Below are 22,422 nucleotides of genomic sequence, written 5' to 3'. Positions count from 1 at the left end.
AAGATATATTTTATCTATTTTTCTTTTGCATAATAAATTTAATTTTTTGTTTAATAAAATTAAAAACTTTATCTTGTTTTATTACTAAACGCGAGTAATAAAATATTATAAAATCTATAAATTTATATAATAGACGAATTTATAAAATAATTTACCAACAATTTTACCAACATTGTCATTTGTTTGAGAATAATATTAAAGATTTATAAATAATCGTAATTAAAAATCAATAATAAAATTTCTTTTTTCATTAAATCAAGAATATTTTAATTAGAAAATCCAGATATGCATTATTAATATTGAAATCAAACAAGTTATATTATATATGGATTAATGATGTGCAACTTTCAGTACTATTCATATAAAGAAAATAATATTAAAAAATACTCGAGCAAAGAAGGAAAGGAACAAGAAAACGGCGTTGACAACGACCTTGGTTGGGTCTTATAACTTGACTATTCTCAGTATGTTGTACAGTTCCAGTGTTCAGTCAAGTTCAAGCGATTCGAGCGGACTGACCGCTGACGTTGTTACATTCACGGAATTATTGTTTCTCTACGTCCCCCACTTACGTTCACAAAACTGCTGAGTGACTTGATCTAACGTCATCCAGTGATCTACGCGTCTCTCGCGCGGTAACGTTTCTCGCTCTATTCCTTCTGTGCGATTATAAGACCGCTACCTTGTGCTATATATGCGCACTTATATTATATATAGTGTAAATTTGGATAATCTGTTAAAATAGGTATGTGAAGAGACAATTTGCATTCATAATAAAATTTATAGTCTAAAATTTATTTTAAAATTTTTGTATTTATGCCAAGAATGGAAACTTTAAAGTATTATATATTTTATTTTATCTACACAAAAAAAAAAGTTTTATTAGTAACATCAGTCAACAACAGTTTAAAAATAATCTTGTTAATTCAATAATATTAATGAAATTTACTCAAATTTTAATAAAATGTTACTTGTTAGTATTGTTGTTGAATTAATAAGATTATTTTCAGATTAGATTAATACTGCTAATGTAATATTTTTTTTTTCATTAATTTTTTCATTAATTTTTTATTATTTTTGACAGTACATTTTTGAAACTAAGAAATTTAATATAATATTTAAGAACTTTGAACTGTTTAAATGTTTTTATAATTAATATATATTTGAGTTAAAATTTTATGAAGAGAAAAAGAATATCCGCTTAACATTGTTGAATTTAAAGAATTTGTCTAGCTCTAAATTTTTTCTATATTTATATAATATATAAAAGAGAATGTGTGTGTGTGTGTGTGTGTGTGTGTGTGTGTGTGTGTGTGTGTGTGTAAAAGAGATCATGGTCTGTTTTCTGTTGCTGTACGAGACTGCACTAGAACTCTTTTTGACAAATATTATACATATACTTATCTCATTTTAAGTTCCAAAAGTATACACTAATTCAGCCACAGAAAACAGACCGTATGTATATTTTATTTACAATTAATTAAAATATTCAGATATGTAGAATAACTGAAAAATTTATTGATAAAAGAATTTTACAAATAGATACATCAAGTTTATTAATCCACTATATCTCCTATTTGTCTTGACATATTACAAGATTAAACGAGTAAACAATCGTTCAAAATAAATAAAAACATGATATGGATTATCTGTAGATTTTATTAAATAATAGATGATTTGAATAGTTTTTAAGTAATAAAAAAATATATAAATATTTTTAACAAAATTAATTAATAATATTTTTATATTATAAATACATGCAACTGTACCAAACTTACAGAAGTGACTAATCCTGTTTTATGTTATATATCTATGTGTACTTCAAATGAATGGCAACAAAAGTTCAAGTGCCTTTTACAAATAACATGTGGTTTCTAATGTGTAATGTGTCGACAACGTGATGACGTAAACAAACTGGTCAAATAAAAAATATACGCTATTATTTAGAACGTTCCTGTATCATTAATCTCTACTTTATCGAGATATGGTATTCTAATCATAGAATAGCTATTCAAAATAAAAATATAATTCCTGCAAATTTTAAGAGTGCGGCGAGAACGAACCTACGTATGTAATGATGTAAGTTGTAATTTGTCGATCTATCATGTGCAATCGATTGATCCAGTACGAAGTATTCATTAGATACCTGCATTTCTTTGTGTTATTGAAATGGATTGATGACTAACTGTTTTTATTATTAGTCTTTGTCCTAGATTTCTATTAAATATGATGCAACATTTGATGATATTCAATTAATATTTTTTGATTTATCAAAAATAAAATTAAAAGAATAAATATGAAAAAGTTACACAATAGATAATCAACCTTTATTTTGAGCTATTGTCTTAAAGGTAAGAAAATCTTTAGAAAGCTCACGTCTATGCCGAAATGTTACGTAAGAAAATATATAAGTTTGTTTTGGAAATTTGATTAGAAACTTGATAAAGTTTATAATTAATATTATAATATTGGAAATCACAAATAGTCGATTAAAATTAAGTATATATTTTTTTCATTTTCCTATATTTTAACGTAATTTAAAATGATTAATTAAACTTATACTTTGTATTTATATACAGAAAAATTTTGAAGATAAATGCAGCCTTGGTTTGCACAATTACTTGAATTCATTATGAGATATGATCGCCTGTCAATCTGTACGCAGAACGTGAAAAAATTTAAATTTCCTCTGACTCAGCTTCAATCAGTAAAATGATAATATCGTAATTAGTGCCTTTAAGAATAATTAAGTTTTAACATCTCATCTATACTTTCATCTTAATTTTCTATGAGTGCTTTGCGATGAGGATTACCATTATTTCACATTAATAATTGTTATTTCTCTATCATTATCGCTATTACAGTTTTTATTATGGCGTTACTAATTATGACAAACAAAAGATTTATTGCATTAATATTTTATCATTTCCAATAAAATATCAATTCAAGAGTGAATTTCAAGCTTATGTCTCGAACGGTAGTTTTTCTTATAAATAGCGTTATATAACAGGTAACAGATATCTGATTGCGGCGAATACAGGCACTGCTGGGTTTTGCTTACTCTTACTTCGTGGGAAATAATGTACTCAAAGAGAATATTTGTTACGTAATAGGAAAGATAGAGTTTGCTCTATAAACACCGCACCAAATTTATAATGTTGAATTTGGTTAACATATGCAGCGTGCATTTACGTACACTTTTATTATGTTCTGCGTGTTTCCTCATATTTTCATATTTTTCCAATAAGCTATTCGCGCTTATATATCTAAGACTGCGTTCGAGAAATGTACTATATATGTATATGACAATATGTACATTGACGTTTACAGGCTTTAAATCTTAATTCAATTATTTCATATGTTTATTTTTTTATTACTTTATATCTTTATATTGTAATTTCTATTGTACTAATTATTTTATCGAAGTGAAAAAGAAGATTGAAAGTGCTATGATGTTTAACAAGTTTAACAAATCATAAAGTTTGTTTTTTTTTCCGTAGTTATAAAATCTAATAAAAGCGTGTATAATTATAAAATAATTTAATTACATAAAAAGAATTACATTTTAAACTATTATTTTATTCTTTTAAGATAAAATTAATAAAGTTTTTTAAAATAAATATTTACATAATTCTGATTTATTTATATTATAATGAAGGTTATATTATAAAATGACTGAAAAAGGAAATATTTTTTTCTAAAGTTAATGTTTTAACTGTAGCTAAAATATATGAATTTTGAGTACTTATATCAACAATTTCGTAATACAGCGAAGAAAGCAGTCCACTTACACGAATTTACAATCTTAATGTTGAAATTACATTGTATTGAATTATGTTATTTTATACGAGCACACTTTCTCCGCTGTTTTACGAAATTGTTTTTATACTAACTCGTGATTTTAGGCTGAACGTAAAATTAATATTTCAAAAGTGATATGTTTGTTTTTTTGTCAAGATTATGTCGAAACGACTCAACCAAAGATTTATGTTATTCAAACAGAAAAAAAACAAACTTTATGATTAAAACTTGTAAACATCACTCAGCATTTTTTTAATCTTCTTTTTCATAATAGATATATATACATAGCATTCGTATAATAGTATGTTTCATTTATCCAGTCAGAAAGTTTTGTATATTATTCTTGGTGAAAACTTTTTAAAAACTCTTTACATAACTTTTGAAAATTTCTATACAAATTTAATAACTTTTCTTAAAGTTCTTCTGTTTACACTGTAATCGTAATTATAAAATCTAATAAAAGCGTATATAATTATAAAATAATTTAATTACATAAAAAGAATTACATTTTAAACTATTATTTTATTCTTTTAAGATAAAATTAATAAAGTTTTTTTAAATAAATATTTACATAATTCTGGTTTATTTATATTATAATTAAGGTTATATTGTAAAATACTGAAAAAGGAAATATTTTTTTCTAAAGTTAATGTTTTAATTGTAGCTAAAATATATGAATTTTGAGTACTTATATCAGGTACATTTCTTAACGCATTCTATCACAGTTTGATTCACACAATTTGTAACTGTTTTATTTTCTTCTTTACATAGTAGAAACGTTAATGTTACGTTATATAATATTAATCTGTTATTTAATATACTAATCTTATATAATAAGATTAACCTGACAAAACCTTTAGCGGTTTTGTGATATTTTGCAACTGATTTTAGCGTGTTCATGATGTATCTAGTAAAGCAGAAATAGAAGTATATCACGTATATCTCACGGCTTAAGTAATGCAAATTAATTTCCGGGGGTTATTCGGTCAACTACATATTTTCCTTAATGAAATGCAAAAATTATATCACGAGTAATAAAAAATTTATATAGCAATGAATTTTAAGTTTTAATAAAAAGTACAAATTATTTAACATAAAAATTATGTATCGTAAAAAATGTTGCATTGATAAGAAATACTTTATTTAAGAATTAAACATGTTTTGCTATTCTAAAACGATAATTTAATTAAATACAATTAAAATCTTTTAATTATGCAATATATTAAAACTGGTGTAGACCTAAATAATGACCTATTTAGGGTATATTTCAACTTGTAGAGAATCTCTGCAACAGTCTCTGGCATGATTTATTTCTGTAGAATTAGTTGCTGTAGAATTAGTTTGCTTTCACATCTCGATGCGAGGATCATAAATCTTTTGGGGTGCTTGCTTGTCTATAAAGTGTTACATTCTTCATTATACGTCATGTGGTAGGCATACAGAACTTTGCACATTACATAACTACTTGCTCATAATCGTGTTGATATTATACTTTCTTATATGAAAGTGCATTGATTTCGACAGAGTGCAAGTATAATTTATCATACTTTCCAATTGCAAGCAATATAGATATTTATGGGTGCAGAAAAAGAAAAAAATTTAAAAATAATTAAGTTGAAAAAGGAAGAATACATAGAGACTATAATTTAACCAGGTGCTTCTAGCATTTTTAAGAAAAGAAATGTATAAGACACGAATGACTCAATCATGTTTATTGAAGATTAATGAATATTATTGTAACATTATATATTAACAAATTATAATTGTATTATTTCTCAAAATTAATAATAATGATTATACAATAATAATTAGATATATTTTTTAAAATCTAATTAATAACTTAATAAATAAAAACATAACAAATAAATCAATTAATTATTAATTAACTTACAGTTTGTAGTTATAGTATTTAAATTTTAAATAAGTTTATCAAATTTGAATATCATAATAAAATAATTAATCTGTTTAAAATAATTAATCTGTTTAACAATTATTTTGCAGTGGATGATGCTACGAGTTAAAGACGAATCAGTAACAAATTCAAGGACAGGCTTTTCGATTAATTTTTTGTTTTATCTCAGTTTCGAATTTATAATTGGCACTATCATCTCTAGTTTCTTAATCATTCTTAATGCCATAAAATCTGTTCTGCCAAAGCCACCAAGGGATTTGAGCGGTGATGTAGTTTTAGTATGTACATTTTTCTGTTCACTAATTTTAAATTATATATTTTATTAATTTATTAAATTATATTATATACAATTATTACGTTTTCATAATTAAAGTTAACAATTTAAATATTTAGTTTACACAATATTTATAATTTATAAAATGTAATAAATATTATTTGAATTGGAATTGAAAAGTTAGAAGAAATTAATTCTGCATGTGATACAATTAAATGTAATAAATATCCAGATAGCAAAATGTCTGCAGTCTTCTAGCAGACTGTCAGCAGGTTCGAATAGAAAATGACGGCAGTCTGCCATCAACTGCGGCCGCATTAGGTTTATATTCTGTTACATCGCCTGTCGATATAATGTGAAGGCAAATTGTTGGCAGAAACTGAGTCCTGCCGACATTATTTGATGCTTGCAGATTCTCTTACATTTTTTTCTAGCAGTCTGTCAACAGTCTTATATACATCTAATTCTGTTATTATTTTGTTGGCATAATGTGTAGCAGACATTAAAAAAAAATCTGCTTTCTACAGACTTGGCTATCTGGGTAGTTATCTTAAAATTTTGCATTTCTTCTTTCTATTGTGAATTAAATATAAATATAAATTTGATTTAAAACTCAATAGTCTTGAAAATATAGAATAATTCTTTCTTAATGGATAAATGTTTTCTATAATAGATTGCCGGTGTCTCGTCGACCCTCGGCGAGTCTCTGGCCGAGGAATTCGCGAGGGGTGGATGTTCTGTGATCTGCGTGGATAATGATTTTAGATCCGTCAAAGAGATAACTACCAGGTTAAAATCACGGTGCAATAAAATGAAGGGAATCGGACCTAACTATAGGGAAAAAAAGCAGGAGAATGTAGGGCCCATAATGGCAGCATATGAATGTAATCTGATGGATCGTAATGCTATACGTGAGATCGCCAAGAAGGTCGAGGATGAAGTCGGTGGCATCGACATCCTAGTGACCTGTGCCGGGCAATCTTATCAAGATATTTTTGATACAGCCACTACTACTCTCATGAGCCATTATTGGGTAAGCGTCAGTTGTGTCCTTGAAGCAATCTTGTCATGTCACAAGATATTCATACATACATCTTTTGATATTCATCTTTATAGTTTATTATTGCGTTTTTTCATATCTTTAATATCTGCGTAAGTCTTTAACTATTCTTTTTGTCTTGTAATCCGTTTTATTTTTTAATCCATCTAATTACTACTTTCAGTTTTCGATCTCATCTATTTTGTGTTATCATTGTTTTAACTATAGATCTGCCTTTATTAGTCTGCCTGCTAAGATCATATCATCAACTACATTTCTGTACATGTCTTTGACTTTGTTTGTTATAAACTATGATCTACAGTTTTTCTTCTTTTTTTTTTTTTATTGCAGACGATGTTGGCATTTTTGCCATTTATGATACAACGCGACAGAGCGTACATTGTCGGAATTACGCCAATTACATCCACCCAGGATGTATATTTGAGCTCGAGGGCGGCAATCGCCGGTGAGTGTAGTCAATCATAAAAGCCATTCCTCAAATCGCGTGCGGTAAACAATAAATGTCATGTCGGTTAATAGCGCGTGATTTATTTACATTTAGGTCTCATGGAAAGTTTGAGTCAGGAATTGAGCAATCATACTAGCCATCTTACCTTTCTCGCGATTTCACCTATAGCATGCAGGTGAGTTTTCCCAAAAAGAAAAAAAAGAGAATAAAGGAATTTTCTCATTGTTCCTCTAATAATTAATTTCAAATCACTAATATTATATTATAACTCGACAAGACAAGAAGAACAAGCAATAGCTAAGGAGATTGTGCAGGCAGTCAGAAGAGGCCAATGCAGCATTAGCATTAATTGGTGCTCGAAAATGATATATCATATAAGGTAAAAAGGTTAACAATAACTAATTAAAAATTAATCAAGATTAATTGTTAAGATCGATTTATAAGATATTATTTTAAACATTATGAATATTTGAATATTTCAAGTCAAAATTAAATTTGAAGAAATTTGAAGAAATAATAAATTTTTTATACATATTGTAGCATATATGCAATAAAAAATGGAAAAATCTTTATTTTAAACATAATTATGTAAGCTGTTATAATATTCTTTTATATAATTTTTTATTGTATTATTTACATATATATTTATTTTCACTTTGCTAATCTCAACATTTTTGCACAATTCGTATAGATTGCAGATTTGATTTTCTGGCAATTAAATTTAATTCTTGATACAGTATATATTATTTTTAATTGACTTTTTGCGATCTTGTATTTCAGTTGTGTGATCTATAGTGCAATAACGACGGTTTCACAATGGCTTCACACGCAGGGATGCGATTATTCCTTTTAAATCCTGTTCTTGCTCATGAAGCATGAAACATTCCAGTCGGCCACCAACACGAGTGTGGGAATTCGCATTTTCTGTTAGTAAATTTCCTCAAGGTAGACAGTAAAAACCTTTAAAAGCTGTTTGAAATTTGTGTAGTAAGAAGTACCTTCCCACGAATTATGTGAAGGGAAGAATCATTCCAAATATTCACACGGAGTCAAATTAGAATTATAAATCGTCACGTATTATCTTAGTACATTATTATATTGCTAAAGACGATCCTCGTAGTTTTTAAGAAAATAGATTTTTTGTTAATAAAAATTTAAAAATTTGTCTTTATCTTTTTTTTTATTTCCTTCTCATCGAATATATAAAATATTTAATTATCAATTAAGTACCATATTTGATTAAATTTATCTCTTACAAAGATATTACTAAATTTTATGTTCGCAAATGAAAAATTACGTCTTAATAATTTTAATAAATTTAATATACATTTATTACACACTTCATTGTATATTTTTTATATTTTTCAATTATACAATACATTTAAATTATACAATATCTTTTACAAAACGCAAAATATATCATAGTTGTTACAAAAATTAGTAAAGTAAATTTTTATATATATATATTATAATTTTATTGCTTATTTGATCTCGTTAAAAATTATTTTAACTTTTATTCATTTTTTTACTAATTGCCACAAAGTCTAACTTATTGGCCCATAAAAAAGCTTGACATTGAATCGGGTAACAGAACATCGTAATGACCGCTTTCAGAACATCCGGTGAATAGGAGTCTCGCGGTTTCATAGTTGATGTTCACGCGGTTATGAAAGACCAACTTAAGTTCATATCTGCCAGGAAGTTCGCGATAAATCGAAAGATTCATGCGATGAAGTTTTGTGGCTACCGTGCATTCCAGCTCGCTGGCAAATGTACCTACTACATTCATGTAATCGTAGTACTCTTGGCAATCCGAAATATTCCATTCAGCTATCACGAATGGACCATACTCGCGCCAATTGTCCTTAATATGCTGCACAACCTACCAAATGATCCATAGCTGTTATACATGTCATATATCAATTACCGCCTGTGTTATTATCAAGTTGACATCATAAAAAGTAATATTTATAGGATAGCAATATATGGCATCTACGCGTTTTAACTAATTAACCTTTGTCTCCCATCACGAAACGATTCTATTTTTAACTTCATTGCAATCAATCTATAATATTTATGATATTTCACATGTAAATTCCATGTTTATCTAATTATAATATTTACAGTTAAATTACAATGACTGACCATAGCTCGGAGTGATTGATGCTCTTCCTCGTTTCGCCACAAAATGTAGCTGATCGCTCTAAACATGCAATTCCCATCTCCATATATCTTCCGCACGCGAAACGTGCCCTCGTTACACCTTAATAGAGCCGTATCTTTGAGGAATCCAAAGCATACATATTATTGATCACAAATTTAACATTAAATGCGCAATAATCAGATTTTTTTAAATATAAATATTTTTATAATAAAAATAAATTTCGGAATCAAGTAGCCATGTTTACTGTTAAATATGATGCTCATGGTGTTTGATAAGTTACCTTTTTTAAATGCTTGGAATCGTCTACTTTCACACTTTCTGCAAATAGCTCTTGTAGTTCGCGTTGAAATTTTTGTGCTGGAAACCCAGCAGATTTGCCATGCAGAATCACGTTTGTTTGTCTGAGTTTTCGAAAATTTATCAATTTTGGAATCTCCTCGATCGAAAAAATATTTTGCTTCTTCGAGATTCTGTCCTTTTTCATTCTCGAGTAATGTATGGCGGTGATCGCAATCTTCTGAAAATTACCTTTATAATCCATTTTATAATTACTCTTTATATATAATTTTTTTTGGGGAAAAAATTAAAGAGAGATTCATGGTGTCTTTAATTAAATTTACATAATATAATATGTACAAAATCGAGAAACAAGTTCTGTTTCGGAAAAATAAATAAAGATTATCAGAAATGTATCTTCTACATGTAATTACAAAAATAATTACTATGTTTTTATAATAATTTTTCTATTATTTAACGTTAAGCAAATAATCTTTTTATAATCTTTTAATAATTTTAAGTATGTTCCTACCGTTTTTGAAGGTACGTGTGCTGAAGTAAAACCACGAGAAACATGGAAGACAAAGAATTTTTAATAGTTTTGATAATCTTGATGTTAGAATGTTAGAAGCTTAATTTGGCTTCAAAGATAAGGCGATCTCATAAATAACAATTATTAATTATTCGCGAGTTTTTGTATTATACCAATTTCTACATTGTGTTATAACAAATAATAATTATGCAAATTCTTTTAAAGTAAATTATAAATTAGATACAATGTGTACACATGTTTTAGACATTTTGTAACTTGAACGTAACAATTTATGATTATCGATTATCGAATATATCTGTTCGTTCAATTACATTTCCTGGAACTTTCTGTACCCAAACGAATAATTTTAATCAAGTTTTGGAAAGAGAAAGAATGAAAAGAAATAAAATATAAAAATATATTGAAAATAAATAAATTTAAAAAATACAATTTTTAATAAATTTTATAATTAAATATATTTAAGTTCGTGTGTGACAAAAATAACAAATAGTATATAAAAAATTAAATCAAATTAATTATTGCGAATTAGGAAGAGCTATTTTCTGCTCTTTTTTTCTTAAAAATAATTTAGATATTTAATTATAATTAATAAATTTCTATTGAAGTATTTATGTAGAAATACGGAGAATAATAATATTTTATAAAATTAATAATACTTGAATGATATTTCGAATCAATTATTACTTAATGAATACCAAATTATACTTGAATATTCATTTTCCTGAAATAAAACAAGTATTTGAATATTCAAACATTACTAAGTGAGTGCAAGAACATTTTAGTGAATGGATATTTAGGTATTCGGGTCAATTATATCCAATCATATCATTAGTTTTACTTTAGACACATTTCTTTCTCAATGGCGGGAAAATTCGTATTTATAGTTTGGCAGACCTGCTTACAGCATTATCGCAGAAGTATCGATACATACAGCACGATTTCGACTTACACTTACAAATTTATAACTGTTATTTTTTTTTAAATAAAAATTTTCGCACTGGATTATTTTAATTTTCTGCATCGAAACTCAAGTCTTTTTTGTTCTTAAGAATGTTGTATATTTAATATTTACATCTAATCGAATAGAATCGAATAGAGATGCTTAGCTCGGCCTCGACAAAGCAACACGTTATTTTGTTCAGCTGCCACGACGTTGAGGGAGGGGAGGTAAATTTCTTACACGTGCCGCGGTGGTGGCAGTCGTTCACCAACCGTGACAAAACGAGCGTACTCCAGGCTCCGGTTGCCTGGCTACGCCTAGCTACGAGCGCACGGTGCATGCCACTTGCTGCGGTCGTAGGTTCGCACCAGTTCGCACACAGCGATACCGTCATACCACGCGGTAGGGAGGGTAAAACAAGTGTTTCAGTCGAGCAACAAACAGGGAAAAAGCAAAAGATGGCGATGGTGCATCGAAACGTGCCGCAGTAGTGATGCAGTACGAGCGAGTGCCGTCATTATTTGCTCCGATCGTACCGCGCGAGATCGCTCGTTGAGCGGAGCGCGGCCAAATGACATGGGAATTTGCAGCAGAAGGCATTTTCTACTGACAATATGCAGCCTGCAATTAGTGAGTGCATATTAATCCGGATGTGTACGCTAATTTTCGATTTGACCGTCGATTTAACGTCTGGCTATAAATTGTTCCTATATATATGTATTTGTGCCTATATACGTATTGTGATACAGATTATCTGATACAGATCGAGTCACATGTCTTTTTTTTTCTTCTTCCGGATTCCTCGATTGTGATAGTATTAGTCACATGTCATTCTGCGAGCGACGCGCACTTAAACAGCGTCCATTAGGAGAGTCAAAGAAGAGCCGTTACCACATTTTTCTTATCAATTCACGGATATTGTTTTATCGTATCGACTTGGGTCACGCGGTTTATCTCGAGGAATTTCCCTAAAAGGGATTTTTATATTACGATTTCATTATGTCATTTGATAGTCGCGTAGCTCCTATAATATTGGATCAATTGGCACTTAGATGCATTTTTTAAATGTATTTTACCATGCTACGAGTGACTTGCTTTTTGTGTCAGAAGTGTAAGAAAGTAATTGCAATAAAGACTAATGAACGTTTAGATTTCTTTTTTGGAATGTTAGAAGACTTTCTCTGTTGGAATGTTATAATATCAAATTTTAATATGTTTATATATCGAATTTAAAATATAAAATTCTATATATATATATATATATAAATTAATAAATTAAAAATATGTAGAAAATAAATTTATTAAGTTTAACATATAAATTTTAATATCGTATATTTGTACTTTTTACATGTAATTTTTTAATTAACAGACATTTGAATTATGTTTTATATTTTAAAACGTATATTATAAAATGTCGACTACTGCATACCAATTTTTGAGTTTTATTAATTAAAAAAAAAACAATATTCTGAAATAAATCTGTCCATAAAAAAGTTTAGTAAATTAAGAGTTTTGAAACAATCTTTCGTATAATTTCGTGTTGCGCCTTTAAATGCTATGACTCAGAATGATTAATTAACAGAGTATATAGAACGTAGGGCAATTGCCATAGTTTAAGAACGCTCACAAAAGGAATTAACAGAAATTAAAATGTTGCCACATATTACTTCACGCTTTTGTTGGATGCTTTTATGTAATCTATTTTCTTTTTGTTTTCAGATTACCATAATAGAACGTCAAGTTTTTGACTTTTTGGGATTTATGTGGACTCCGATATTGGTCAACTTTTTCAACATTATCTTCGTAATTCTAGGATTCTTTGGGGCCTTTCAGTATAGACCTAAATATATCATATCGGTAAATAATTATTTTTAGATATAGTAAAAAGGATTTTTATAAATATTTCGATAAGAATAATTTATATTCTGTTAAGTAAAAGTATAACAAAACAGTTTATAATCGAAACATACAAAGACTTTTTTTTACATATTTTTATTAATTATTAATAGAATGAATTATTTATTTCTATTACGATTCTTGTTTTAGTATTGTATATGGAATACATTGTGGTTAGGATGGAATATATTTATCATATGCTTTTATCTCAATGTGGGGATACTAGACAAAGTAAGTAGACTTATGTATAAATACAATGTGAATTATTGTGTACGCACATAATGGACATAATATTGTAATATTATTTTTCAGAATAGCGATATTCTTAATCTTGGTACTGGTAGCTTTTCATGGTGGTATGTAAATGGACCAGGTTGCAAAGCTGTTTATGATGTGACAGAACCAGAGCTTTTTCGACCTGCACGACCTACTAATGTAACAGACTGCGTGCTGGATTACGAAGTGATAGAAATTTTACACGCTGCGACACAATGTATCCTAGGTGTAAGTAAAGAGTTAATTACATTATCATAATATATTATCATAATACATTATCATAATACATTATCATAATACATTATCATAATACATTATCATAATACATTATCATAATGACTGTGTAGATTTTATTGTATTATATATATTTATATTGTTACATATACAATGACTGCGTTCAGCAGAGAAAACAGCTTTGCAATTGTTATAAAATTCTTCAGTTTGATTGGTTTATATATTTAGATCCAGTGAGGAACTAAGGGCAAGACCAATCATATTAAAGAATTTTACAACAAAGCTGCTTTTTCTGCTGAACGCAGCCATTAATTCCAAAGTTTATCTATTTTACAGTTTATGGCCATTGTTGGCGGAATTTGTCTCAGTAAAGTGTTTCTTGAGGAAGATGATAGCTGTGAGTATATTTAGTATCGCATATATATATATATATATGTATATCAGATTTAAATGAGTTATAGCCTTTGTTCTAACAAAGGAAATTTCAAAAGAAAAATACTTTTACTAAAAATTTTTCTATGTTTGGATTTTTTATCATTGTCTTTTGCAAACAGAATTAAGATTTACTAATATAAGTTGAATTGTAGTTAAGCTTAAGTTTGTACGACAGAAAGTATCACTTTACTTTTGAAACTTCTTTCGTATATCAGAATGCAGTCAAGTATATTTAAAAATTTTGTATTCAAGATTTTAGTGATTAGGTATATTTCAGTTGTAATATTAAAAAAAAAAGATATATATAATATAATACTTGCTTGAAGTAAGAATTAATGATCTTTACACTTTACTGGCTTGTGGTTTGATAAGCAATTGAGCAGAGGTTGTGGTTATTGTTAGAACAGTATATTTGATAAGATAATTTTGGGAAGCTGAATATCATTCTATATGTATTTAAAGAAATTGAAAGTGACAAGTCATGATATACAAGCCTCTTTTATTTATAATTTTTTACAATTTGTTTTTTATGATTACTGTTAATTTAAATATTCCAACATTAATTAGATAATCATAAAGAGTATAAATAAGATCATTATCTATTTACAAAATGTAAATTTAGTACATTTTGAAGAACGTAAAAGCTGTGTTAGTCTTATATAAGCGCTAGATTTTTATTATTTTATACATAGTTTGTCATATTATATCATCCTAATTGCACAGTAAAATGTACACTCTAAATTTGCATAAAACTGTCCAGGAATTTATCACCGCTAATAAGAATACATTTAAAAAATTAAATGATAAGAAATCAGATAATTTTTGATAAGATTATCTTTGATAATTCTTACTTACGTATAAGTACACGCGATTATTTATTATTGCTTGAAAAGAGGGTTGTCGGTTACAGTTGATTTCATTGGTGGATTTGATCCTCCATTTTGGTAAGTCCGCTTAATCATGTTCATAAATTGCACGCCATATATATATTTGTCTATTTTTTGGCACGAGTAAATAATTTTTTATCATAGTATAATCATAAAGCTATAGAATGTAAATTAAGTTTGAATATATATGTAGTGATGTAAAACTTTTTGCATCTTGAAGTTTGTAATTTGTACCTATTATTATTATTGTTGTTATTATTATTATTATTACTATTATTATTACCATATATTATTCAAATTTTTTTATCTTCGCATGAACGGAATGATGTTGTATCTTAATACAATATAGTATAATTTTTACTTTCTTTAGCCAAGAATATTGCAAATACAATTATAAAGACACAGCAAAATTAAGCAGACTATGCCATGTAGAACTAAATGTTACAACCGAAGATTTCAAGAAAAGATATATTTATTTTTCATGAAATGTTAGGGAAAAAAATTTGACTATAACATAATGACATCTTTGGCGTTACTTGTTACGTCGCTTCTTCGATGAATTCGTTAATGCATTGCTTATTTCCGATTCGTCGTCAATGGATTTCATCTAATGTGATGGATTCTTCGATGATATTTCAGTTGACTTTGTTGGAGGTGATGACTTTGGGTTGGCAGGCCACACACCGTTGCATCCTATGTACGTTAGCTACTCGGCTCTTCCACCACCTGCCTACTCCCTCAAAAATTCCGCTCAAAATAATTATCCGACCAGCACAGCTAGCTCTCACCAATCTGCCTATCGCGAGTCGAGCTTTCCAAAACGCAGCGGTGAGAAGCTGCTAGGCGGTAGTACCGCGCACGGCAAAAGCAACGTCGTCGGTTTTAAAAACGACACGGTTCGTAGTAACAGCAGTCGTTCGTCCAGCCGCGATTTTCAGAACGTAGATTACTCGGTCGACTACTTGAACCCGGTGGACCATTTGCAGCGACCCGTCTCGCCCGTATACGACGAATTTGATTCGTTGGACAGCGCCGCTAAGCTGCGATTTCAGAAAAACAGGCTCTACTATTTGCATTCATCGAGATACAGTCCGGTCGCGCGTATCAAGTGTCGCCAGGTAGCGGCGAAGCAAACCAGGAATCCCGTCAAACCCCGTGTCTTCGTCGATCATGTACGCGACCAACCACTAAGATCATTTTACTCCGATCCGAAATTGGCGGTTGAACAAGCATCGAGCGAACACGACAGGTCGTCTCAGTCGAAACGAGACAGTCGACCATTGTCCCTGTACGCGAGTAACTTCTGAAACGGGATCTTCCGCTTTTATACACGATTGCTTAAAGTACTTGTGTTAAAATTGATGACATTTTCTTTAAGTACGAGTGGCAGATAAAATTGCCCGTGCAAGCTCTTGTCTTCTGCTCTCTTATAGCGAAAAGAGTAACGAAAGTTAGTTTACACAAACTTCTATACTACTACCGCGTATGGCGTCCACTCGTGCGGTACGTGTAATATTATAATTCCTATACTTGCCAAATAGATAGAACAATTAATGTAACTATAGCCCTTAGATGCCTTCTCCTTTGGCAATTTTCATTGATCTAAATTATGAGTTGTGTGTTGTTACATAACGTGTTACTACATACTATTTATTGATGATGTTTCTTCGTACTTGCATCGAAATAATCGACTAATGTCGATTATTTATTTATAACTGTGTGTTCAATAGCGTTTGTTCGTTTGTTACGAGCAATTAACGCAGTGTGACTTACCTACTAATTCATAAATGTTGCATATTTATATGTGGGATGATACGGAATAATTATTCTCCGCTCTCTTCATCACTTAATACATACAAATAAATAATTACGTTAAGATTAATATCAATGTGCTGTAATGGTGCAAGACAGAATTCATTTTGTTGATATTAATACTATCTCCAACGATCATCTCCATGTAAGATTAATGGAGAGTGTGAGAAGCTAGAGAAGAAATTACTAATTTAGATACATTTATTCGTATAGAAAGAGGAATGGAGTTGAGGAGTTAAACGTGAGTCATCTTGTATATGATTCACTTACTGTTCGTGCTCTACGCATAAATTGATACGTCTTGGTATATTTACTGTGATATGTATAGAAACTGTGTTAAGATCACGCTAAATATTTATCGTTTTATAAATGTACGAGTTTGATTAGCGATACCTCGAAAATTATGCATTGGAAGATTTTAATGCACACTATGTAGAGAAAAGTATTGGCAAAACACAGCATGACTGGAACGTATTACCTAGGTGTGAAATAGCTATAGCTTTATAATTTTTTAAATTTACGCGAGAAATTTTGACAGTTAACGGAAGCTATATTATGTTTTGCTGTAATATTATTTCTAGATTCTTCTTAAGTCGAGATTAATACATTTCTATTATACAGACTCTGTCGTACGCTACGTGTGAATGAATAAGGATTTTAAGCTGGTACTTTGGAACGATTAGACTGCATTTAATTAGTTTATTTTACAGCTCAGTGTTGTAGATCATTGACCCAGTGCTATGAAGAGTTTTTTTTTATTGTAGAATATTTAAAAAAAACTTAAACGGGGAAGCGGCATGTTATGATTTTCCTTTGTTTAATAGTGCATGTAGTAGGTGTGGTTTCTTCTTTTTCGTATTTTCAATTTAGCAGAGTCAAGTATTTTATTACCTGAAAGCCTTTGTACTCGTTTTCATAGAAAGTATCTTAAGTGTATAGATTTCTCTATTATGTATGGACTTAATTGAGATTTCTTTACATATAAAATTTCAGATATTCTTTTTGGCAGTATAGTTATAAAAGAATCTTATCTATTTTGTGACGTTTCACATGTGAACGACTGATTTTTTGCGTTATATTATAATTTAATAAGAAATCTGAAGTGACATCACGAAAAATATATTTTTAGTGGATTATATTAGACTTTTAACGTAAAAAATAGTACGTAGCTAAATACCGTAAATAATCATAAAAAAAGACTGCTAAATGAAAAATAGATTTTAAAGCAGCTTAAATTCTATATATGAAAAACAAATCATTATATATTTACATAAATTAAATATTTTATTTTATCGAATATAACGAATGCGTTATATGTAATTCTGTTTATCTTTGATTTGAAATACACAATATTTTATTTATACAGCATAATGATAGAGATAAAGATCATGTTATTTATATGTGTAATATTGTATATACTTATTTTTACGTAGAACTTATATAAAAAAATTAGATAATAAAATTTATTTATTAGATAAGGAATATTATTATTGCCTATTTGAATAACTATTTATTTATTAAATATGAAACATTAGTGTTCCTTTTTATTTAGAGTCTGAAAAAGATTCAAGTGAAGAGAAACGTTAAGTAAGATGATAAAGTTTTTTTTGTCACTTCAGATTTAATATTTCTAATCAAGTACAGTCTCTATCGAGCATCTCTCAAATTTGTACAGAATATTTATATTTTTTTAAGTACGTCATATAATCAGTTTTGTATTTAACCACTGTATCTGTTATTTACTTTGGCGCAGTTGGGAACAATAAATATGCAACGTCGCTATTCGCTTGCTTTTTTATTTATTAACCCTTCACTTTTCTTTCTTTTCCTTTTCTAACAATTTCCTACTGTGCGGTTTTTTGGGTACTTTTTTTCTACATTTCTTAGTTGTTATTACATTTTTGGTTCTAAATATTTAGCATCTTTTAAAAATTGTTGAGATATTTTAAAGTAATTACTATTTTTTACAGGAAAACTATTTTGATTAAAGAAAATTAATTATTATTTACAATTATTTACTGAAAAGATATGGATATAAAGACCGCAGTTTTAGAATGCAAATATAATTAACTGCAATAAAACGAAAATAAAATAATACGACTTAGTTATGAAATAAACAACACCGTTATGGATTATCTTAAACAAAATGATAAATTCCATTTCTCTTTTTGATCATCAATCATTCGATTATTATAAGCGGACAGATAAAAAAAAAGAGTTGTATTGACCGCAAAATCTGATTGCCTCTTTCTCTGTCTGTTTCCTTAACAGTACGAACTAAACGAAAGAAGAAGCAGCCACGGCCGCTATATAGCATCGAATATTCGCAACCCGAACCACCGGTGCAGGATGACAGCGTGTCACCGAAACCGATGACGCCGCGCCGGGTGAAGCGACGTTCCGTAATCTCACGGGATAGCACGCGACGTTCCAACACGCGGCGCAGCTCAGTACGCCAGTCTCGCCGCAAGAACCCGGTGAACCGCATTATGGACCACCAGGAGAGTCTATACGCGAACACGGTCGCACCCTGCATCGGTAACCTGACGAACCAGAATGTCAGCTCGCTGTCGCAGGGCACGCTCAACTACGACAGGATCGCAGTTGGTTGGGACCGTGAACGGAACGCTGATCGGAACTGGCAGTCGGAGGCGGTGAACATAGCAGTATCATCGCCAATTCTATGGCCCCCAACCACCCAGGACTCCTCCAACAATTATTCGAACGCTTCGCCTAGCTTCCCGGCTGGTCAGAGCCCGCCCGCTGGTTGGGACCATCAGCATCCGACCACCAGCTCCACCCGCAATCTCACCGACAATTGGCAGACGTCACCTGGCGAGCTCAACCCGATGCAGTGGCAGGGTCAAAGCAATCCTACGTTCCAGCAAACCAGCACGCAAAGCCTAAATGGCGAGGACATGGAGGAATTGTACAGCAATCGGCCGGCCAGCGCTAGGTCTAGCTATAGCAATTATCATGGCGTTAGAGCGACACCACAGGTGCCTAATCGCACTGACGTTGTCAGACAAAGTCAGCGACAGTTTGTCCTCAGTGGACCGCCCGCTTATCAAGATACGGTAATCTGATACTGACTTGGAGTAATCTGAGGTGTACGCCTTGCGTTGAAGACAATGTCAAGATAATTTTATTGCAAACGATAAATTGGCCTTATACAATCGTCTGTTGTTTATCAGATACAGTAAGTGAGAAAATCAATCGTAGATAGAATGAGTGATAATGTTCATCTTCGCGAATGAAAATGGCACTATTTTTGATAGCGCTAGTCGCGACGTCTTCAACAAGAAGCGAAAATATGAAGACTTAAAGAAATCGCAGTAATGTATTATTTTCTTATTGTCCGTATTTCAAGTTGTAATAATTTCAAACAGCTGTTTTAACTATTTCAATAATTATATCATAGTTAAAATGATTGTTTGACAATGAACTAATGATAGAAAATGGAGCAAGCGTTGTGATTTCGCCGACTTCAAAGCTTTACTTAATATGGATTGATGCGATAGATCTCTACTAGTGTTGCATCGTGTTGTATTATCAAAGTAACATCTATAGATAACTTTACTTAAAGACTTGAAGAGCTGTTATTCACTCTCTCCAGTCGTTTCGCAATATTATTTTAAAGACCAAGTGGTATACGTTTATTGCCGATTTAATAGACTATAGATGATTGACGATAAATTCGTTCAGTTGACATGATATGAAATTATCTTGAAAGTGGCGTAAGTCAACTTTTAGATAATTTCATTAAATTGCACAGACTTGCAATGTATGTATGTACATATATTAAACTTACGTCACTTTCAAAGTAGACAATGAAAATTGCCTTCTCAGGTGATCATCTAACCGTGTGTGAAATTAATGTACTTAAGAAGTTTAAAGCAGATCAAAATCATAATAGCATTAGAATTTTTACATGTTTTCTTTTATTTTTCTTTCTGTTGTTAAAAAGGTTTTTTTTTAGGAATTTTACACTTATCATCTTCATCCTATTTATATTATAGAATTAAGGATCCTCTTGTTCTGCGCATAAAATCAAAAGCTCACCGCATCGTTTGTAAATATAGATGTATAATCACTTATCACTTTCAAAAGCGTATTATTGATAACACTATACAATGACGTAATTTTATTAATAATTTTTTTTTAAGTACGATCAGAGCGGCTTATGCTATTTTGGATACTTTAAGGCAATACGAAATTAAAAGATATTTGCCTTTTTGAGATTTGTTTTTAAATTAAAATTTTTTACAATTTATACAACTTATTTATATTTGGATTTATACAACTTACTTATATGTACATTTGAACATATATGATTATGCGACAGTCTTCCAAATCCATTATCTTAGAAGATAAAAATTGATGCGATTCGTCTCTGTGTGCATTGAATGACAAATAGTGACTCATAAAATAATAATGACAATATTATACTGCGTGCACTACTACACGTACGTAATACAATATCAGTGCACTATTTCATAATGTTATGAAATAATATAGTTATTCGTATATATTCTCTAACAAATTGAAATTGCGCCTAAATCAATCCTATTTAATTCATAAGTCATTTTGCTCAAGATACTCTTCTTTGTGAGATTCTGTTAAAATTTGGACTTTCCCAAAGTGCCAAAAAGTTTCATTTTAGTAGTGAAATTTTAACTTATTTTTATTATTCGATGTCATAAAAATGGTGAGTCTCAAAAAATTGATTAAAACTTTTATTTTCTGTGAATTGAAAAAAATTTATATTGTATAAAATATTTTTCTTGATCTTTTCTTCATCTAAAGACATAATTTCTTTTATTGTTTATGTCTTTCATGCAATAAGTGTTAGTTCATCTATAAGTACGCCAAGAATTAGAAAGGAGATAGAAACCAAAGTGTTAAATATCAATATATAAGTAAGATCTATTAACTTTAAAACTGCCTCAGCTGTTCTGGTTATTGTACAATTTAGAATTAATTCTGAGATTTGTTGGATCAAACAAAATGTCAGTTACTTCATACTGATTATACTTATAAGAATCTCATAATTTTCTAATTGTGTAACATTTGAATTAGATGAGTATATTTACAAGTATAGTAGAATAGCTTCTACAGAACAGCTATGTTATCGATTGCAAAACATATTTATATTGCATATCGCAATTATATCGGTGCATTATGATTTATTAAGATGCCTTCTCGTATGTCGCAGTTCGCATTACTTATTGCATCATGCAGTTTTAAATAATAGAAATTTAGAGTTAATTGTTTGGATTACATACAGTTATTCAGTATAAGAAATTACAATCGAGATTTACAGTTATTACACAATATATTATATCATTATGTAACAATTGCAAGACAATAAATGATAAGTGTTCATTACTCTATTTTTCAATTTTAATAATCCGTAATTAATTTTTCATTCTACACTGTTCTATCGTTTAAAAT

The 22,422-nt window shown here is 29.6% G+C and overlaps 3 protein-coding genes across 5 annotated transcripts; 2 read left to right on the top strand and 1 right to left on the bottom strand.

Moving 5' to 3' along the window:
* The first annotated feature begins 591 nt into the window (after positions 1-591).
* Positions 592-8,658, top strand: LOC105153853 (short-chain dehydrogenase/reductase family 16C member 6). Its single transcript, XM_011068969.2, has 7 exons — positions 592-745; positions 5,803-5,991; positions 6,661-7,020; positions 7,378-7,492; positions 7,589-7,670; positions 7,773-7,874; positions 8,276-8,658. The coding sequence occupies exons 2-7, from the start codon at positions 5,806-5,808 to the stop codon at positions 8,346-8,348; spliced, it is 918 nt and encodes a 305-aa protein (XP_011067271.2). The 5' UTR covers positions 592-745; positions 5,803-5,805; the 3' UTR covers positions 8,349-8,658.
* LOC105153852 (uncharacterized) lies at positions 8,520-11,822 on the bottom strand. The gene is made up of 4 exons (XM_011068968.2): positions 11,720-11,822; positions 9,940-10,176; positions 9,641-9,774; positions 8,520-9,377 (listed from the first exon to the last, which is right to left on the bottom strand). Exons 1-4 carry the CDS (start codon positions 11,820-11,822, stop codon positions 9,045-9,047), a joined length of 807 nt encoding a protein of 268 aa, XP_011067270.2. The 3' UTR covers positions 8,520-9,044.
* On the top strand, positions 11,656-22,356 carry NKAIN (sodium/potassium-transporting ATPase subunit beta-1-interacting protein). 3 transcript variants are annotated; one of them, XM_011068965.2, is made up of 6 exons: positions 11,656-12,058; positions 13,148-13,285; positions 13,475-13,555; positions 13,637-13,828; positions 14,171-14,231; positions 19,240-22,356. In XM_011068965.2, the coding sequence occupies exons 1-6, from the start codon at positions 12,005-12,007 to the stop codon at positions 20,052-20,054; spliced, it is 1,341 nt and encodes a 446-aa protein (XP_011067267.1). In that variant the 5' UTR covers positions 11,656-12,004; the 3' UTR covers positions 20,055-22,356. The 3 variants fall into 3 exon arrangements, with proteins under 3 accessions (XP_011067267.1, XP_087267769.1, XP_011067268.1); XM_087411643.1 differs by lacking the exon at positions 19,240-22,356 and adding an exon at positions 15,796-18,750 and having other exon boundaries at positions 11,659-12,058; XM_011068966.2 differs by lacking the exon at positions 11,656-12,058 and adding an exon at positions 12,219-12,539.
* The last annotated feature ends 66 nt before the right edge of the window (positions 22,357-22,422 follow it).

Source organism: Acromyrmex echinatior, chromosome 12 (genome assembly GCF_024713525.1).
Source record: "Acromyrmex echinatior isolate Ae372 chromosome 12, ASM2471352v2, whole genome shotgun sequence".
Classification (NCBI taxonomy): domain Eukaryota; kingdom Metazoa; phylum Arthropoda; class Insecta; order Hymenoptera; family Formicidae; genus Acromyrmex; species Acromyrmex echinatior.
Note: the sequence above shows the minus strand (reverse complement) of the source record. Positions and strands in the feature narration are given on the sequence as shown.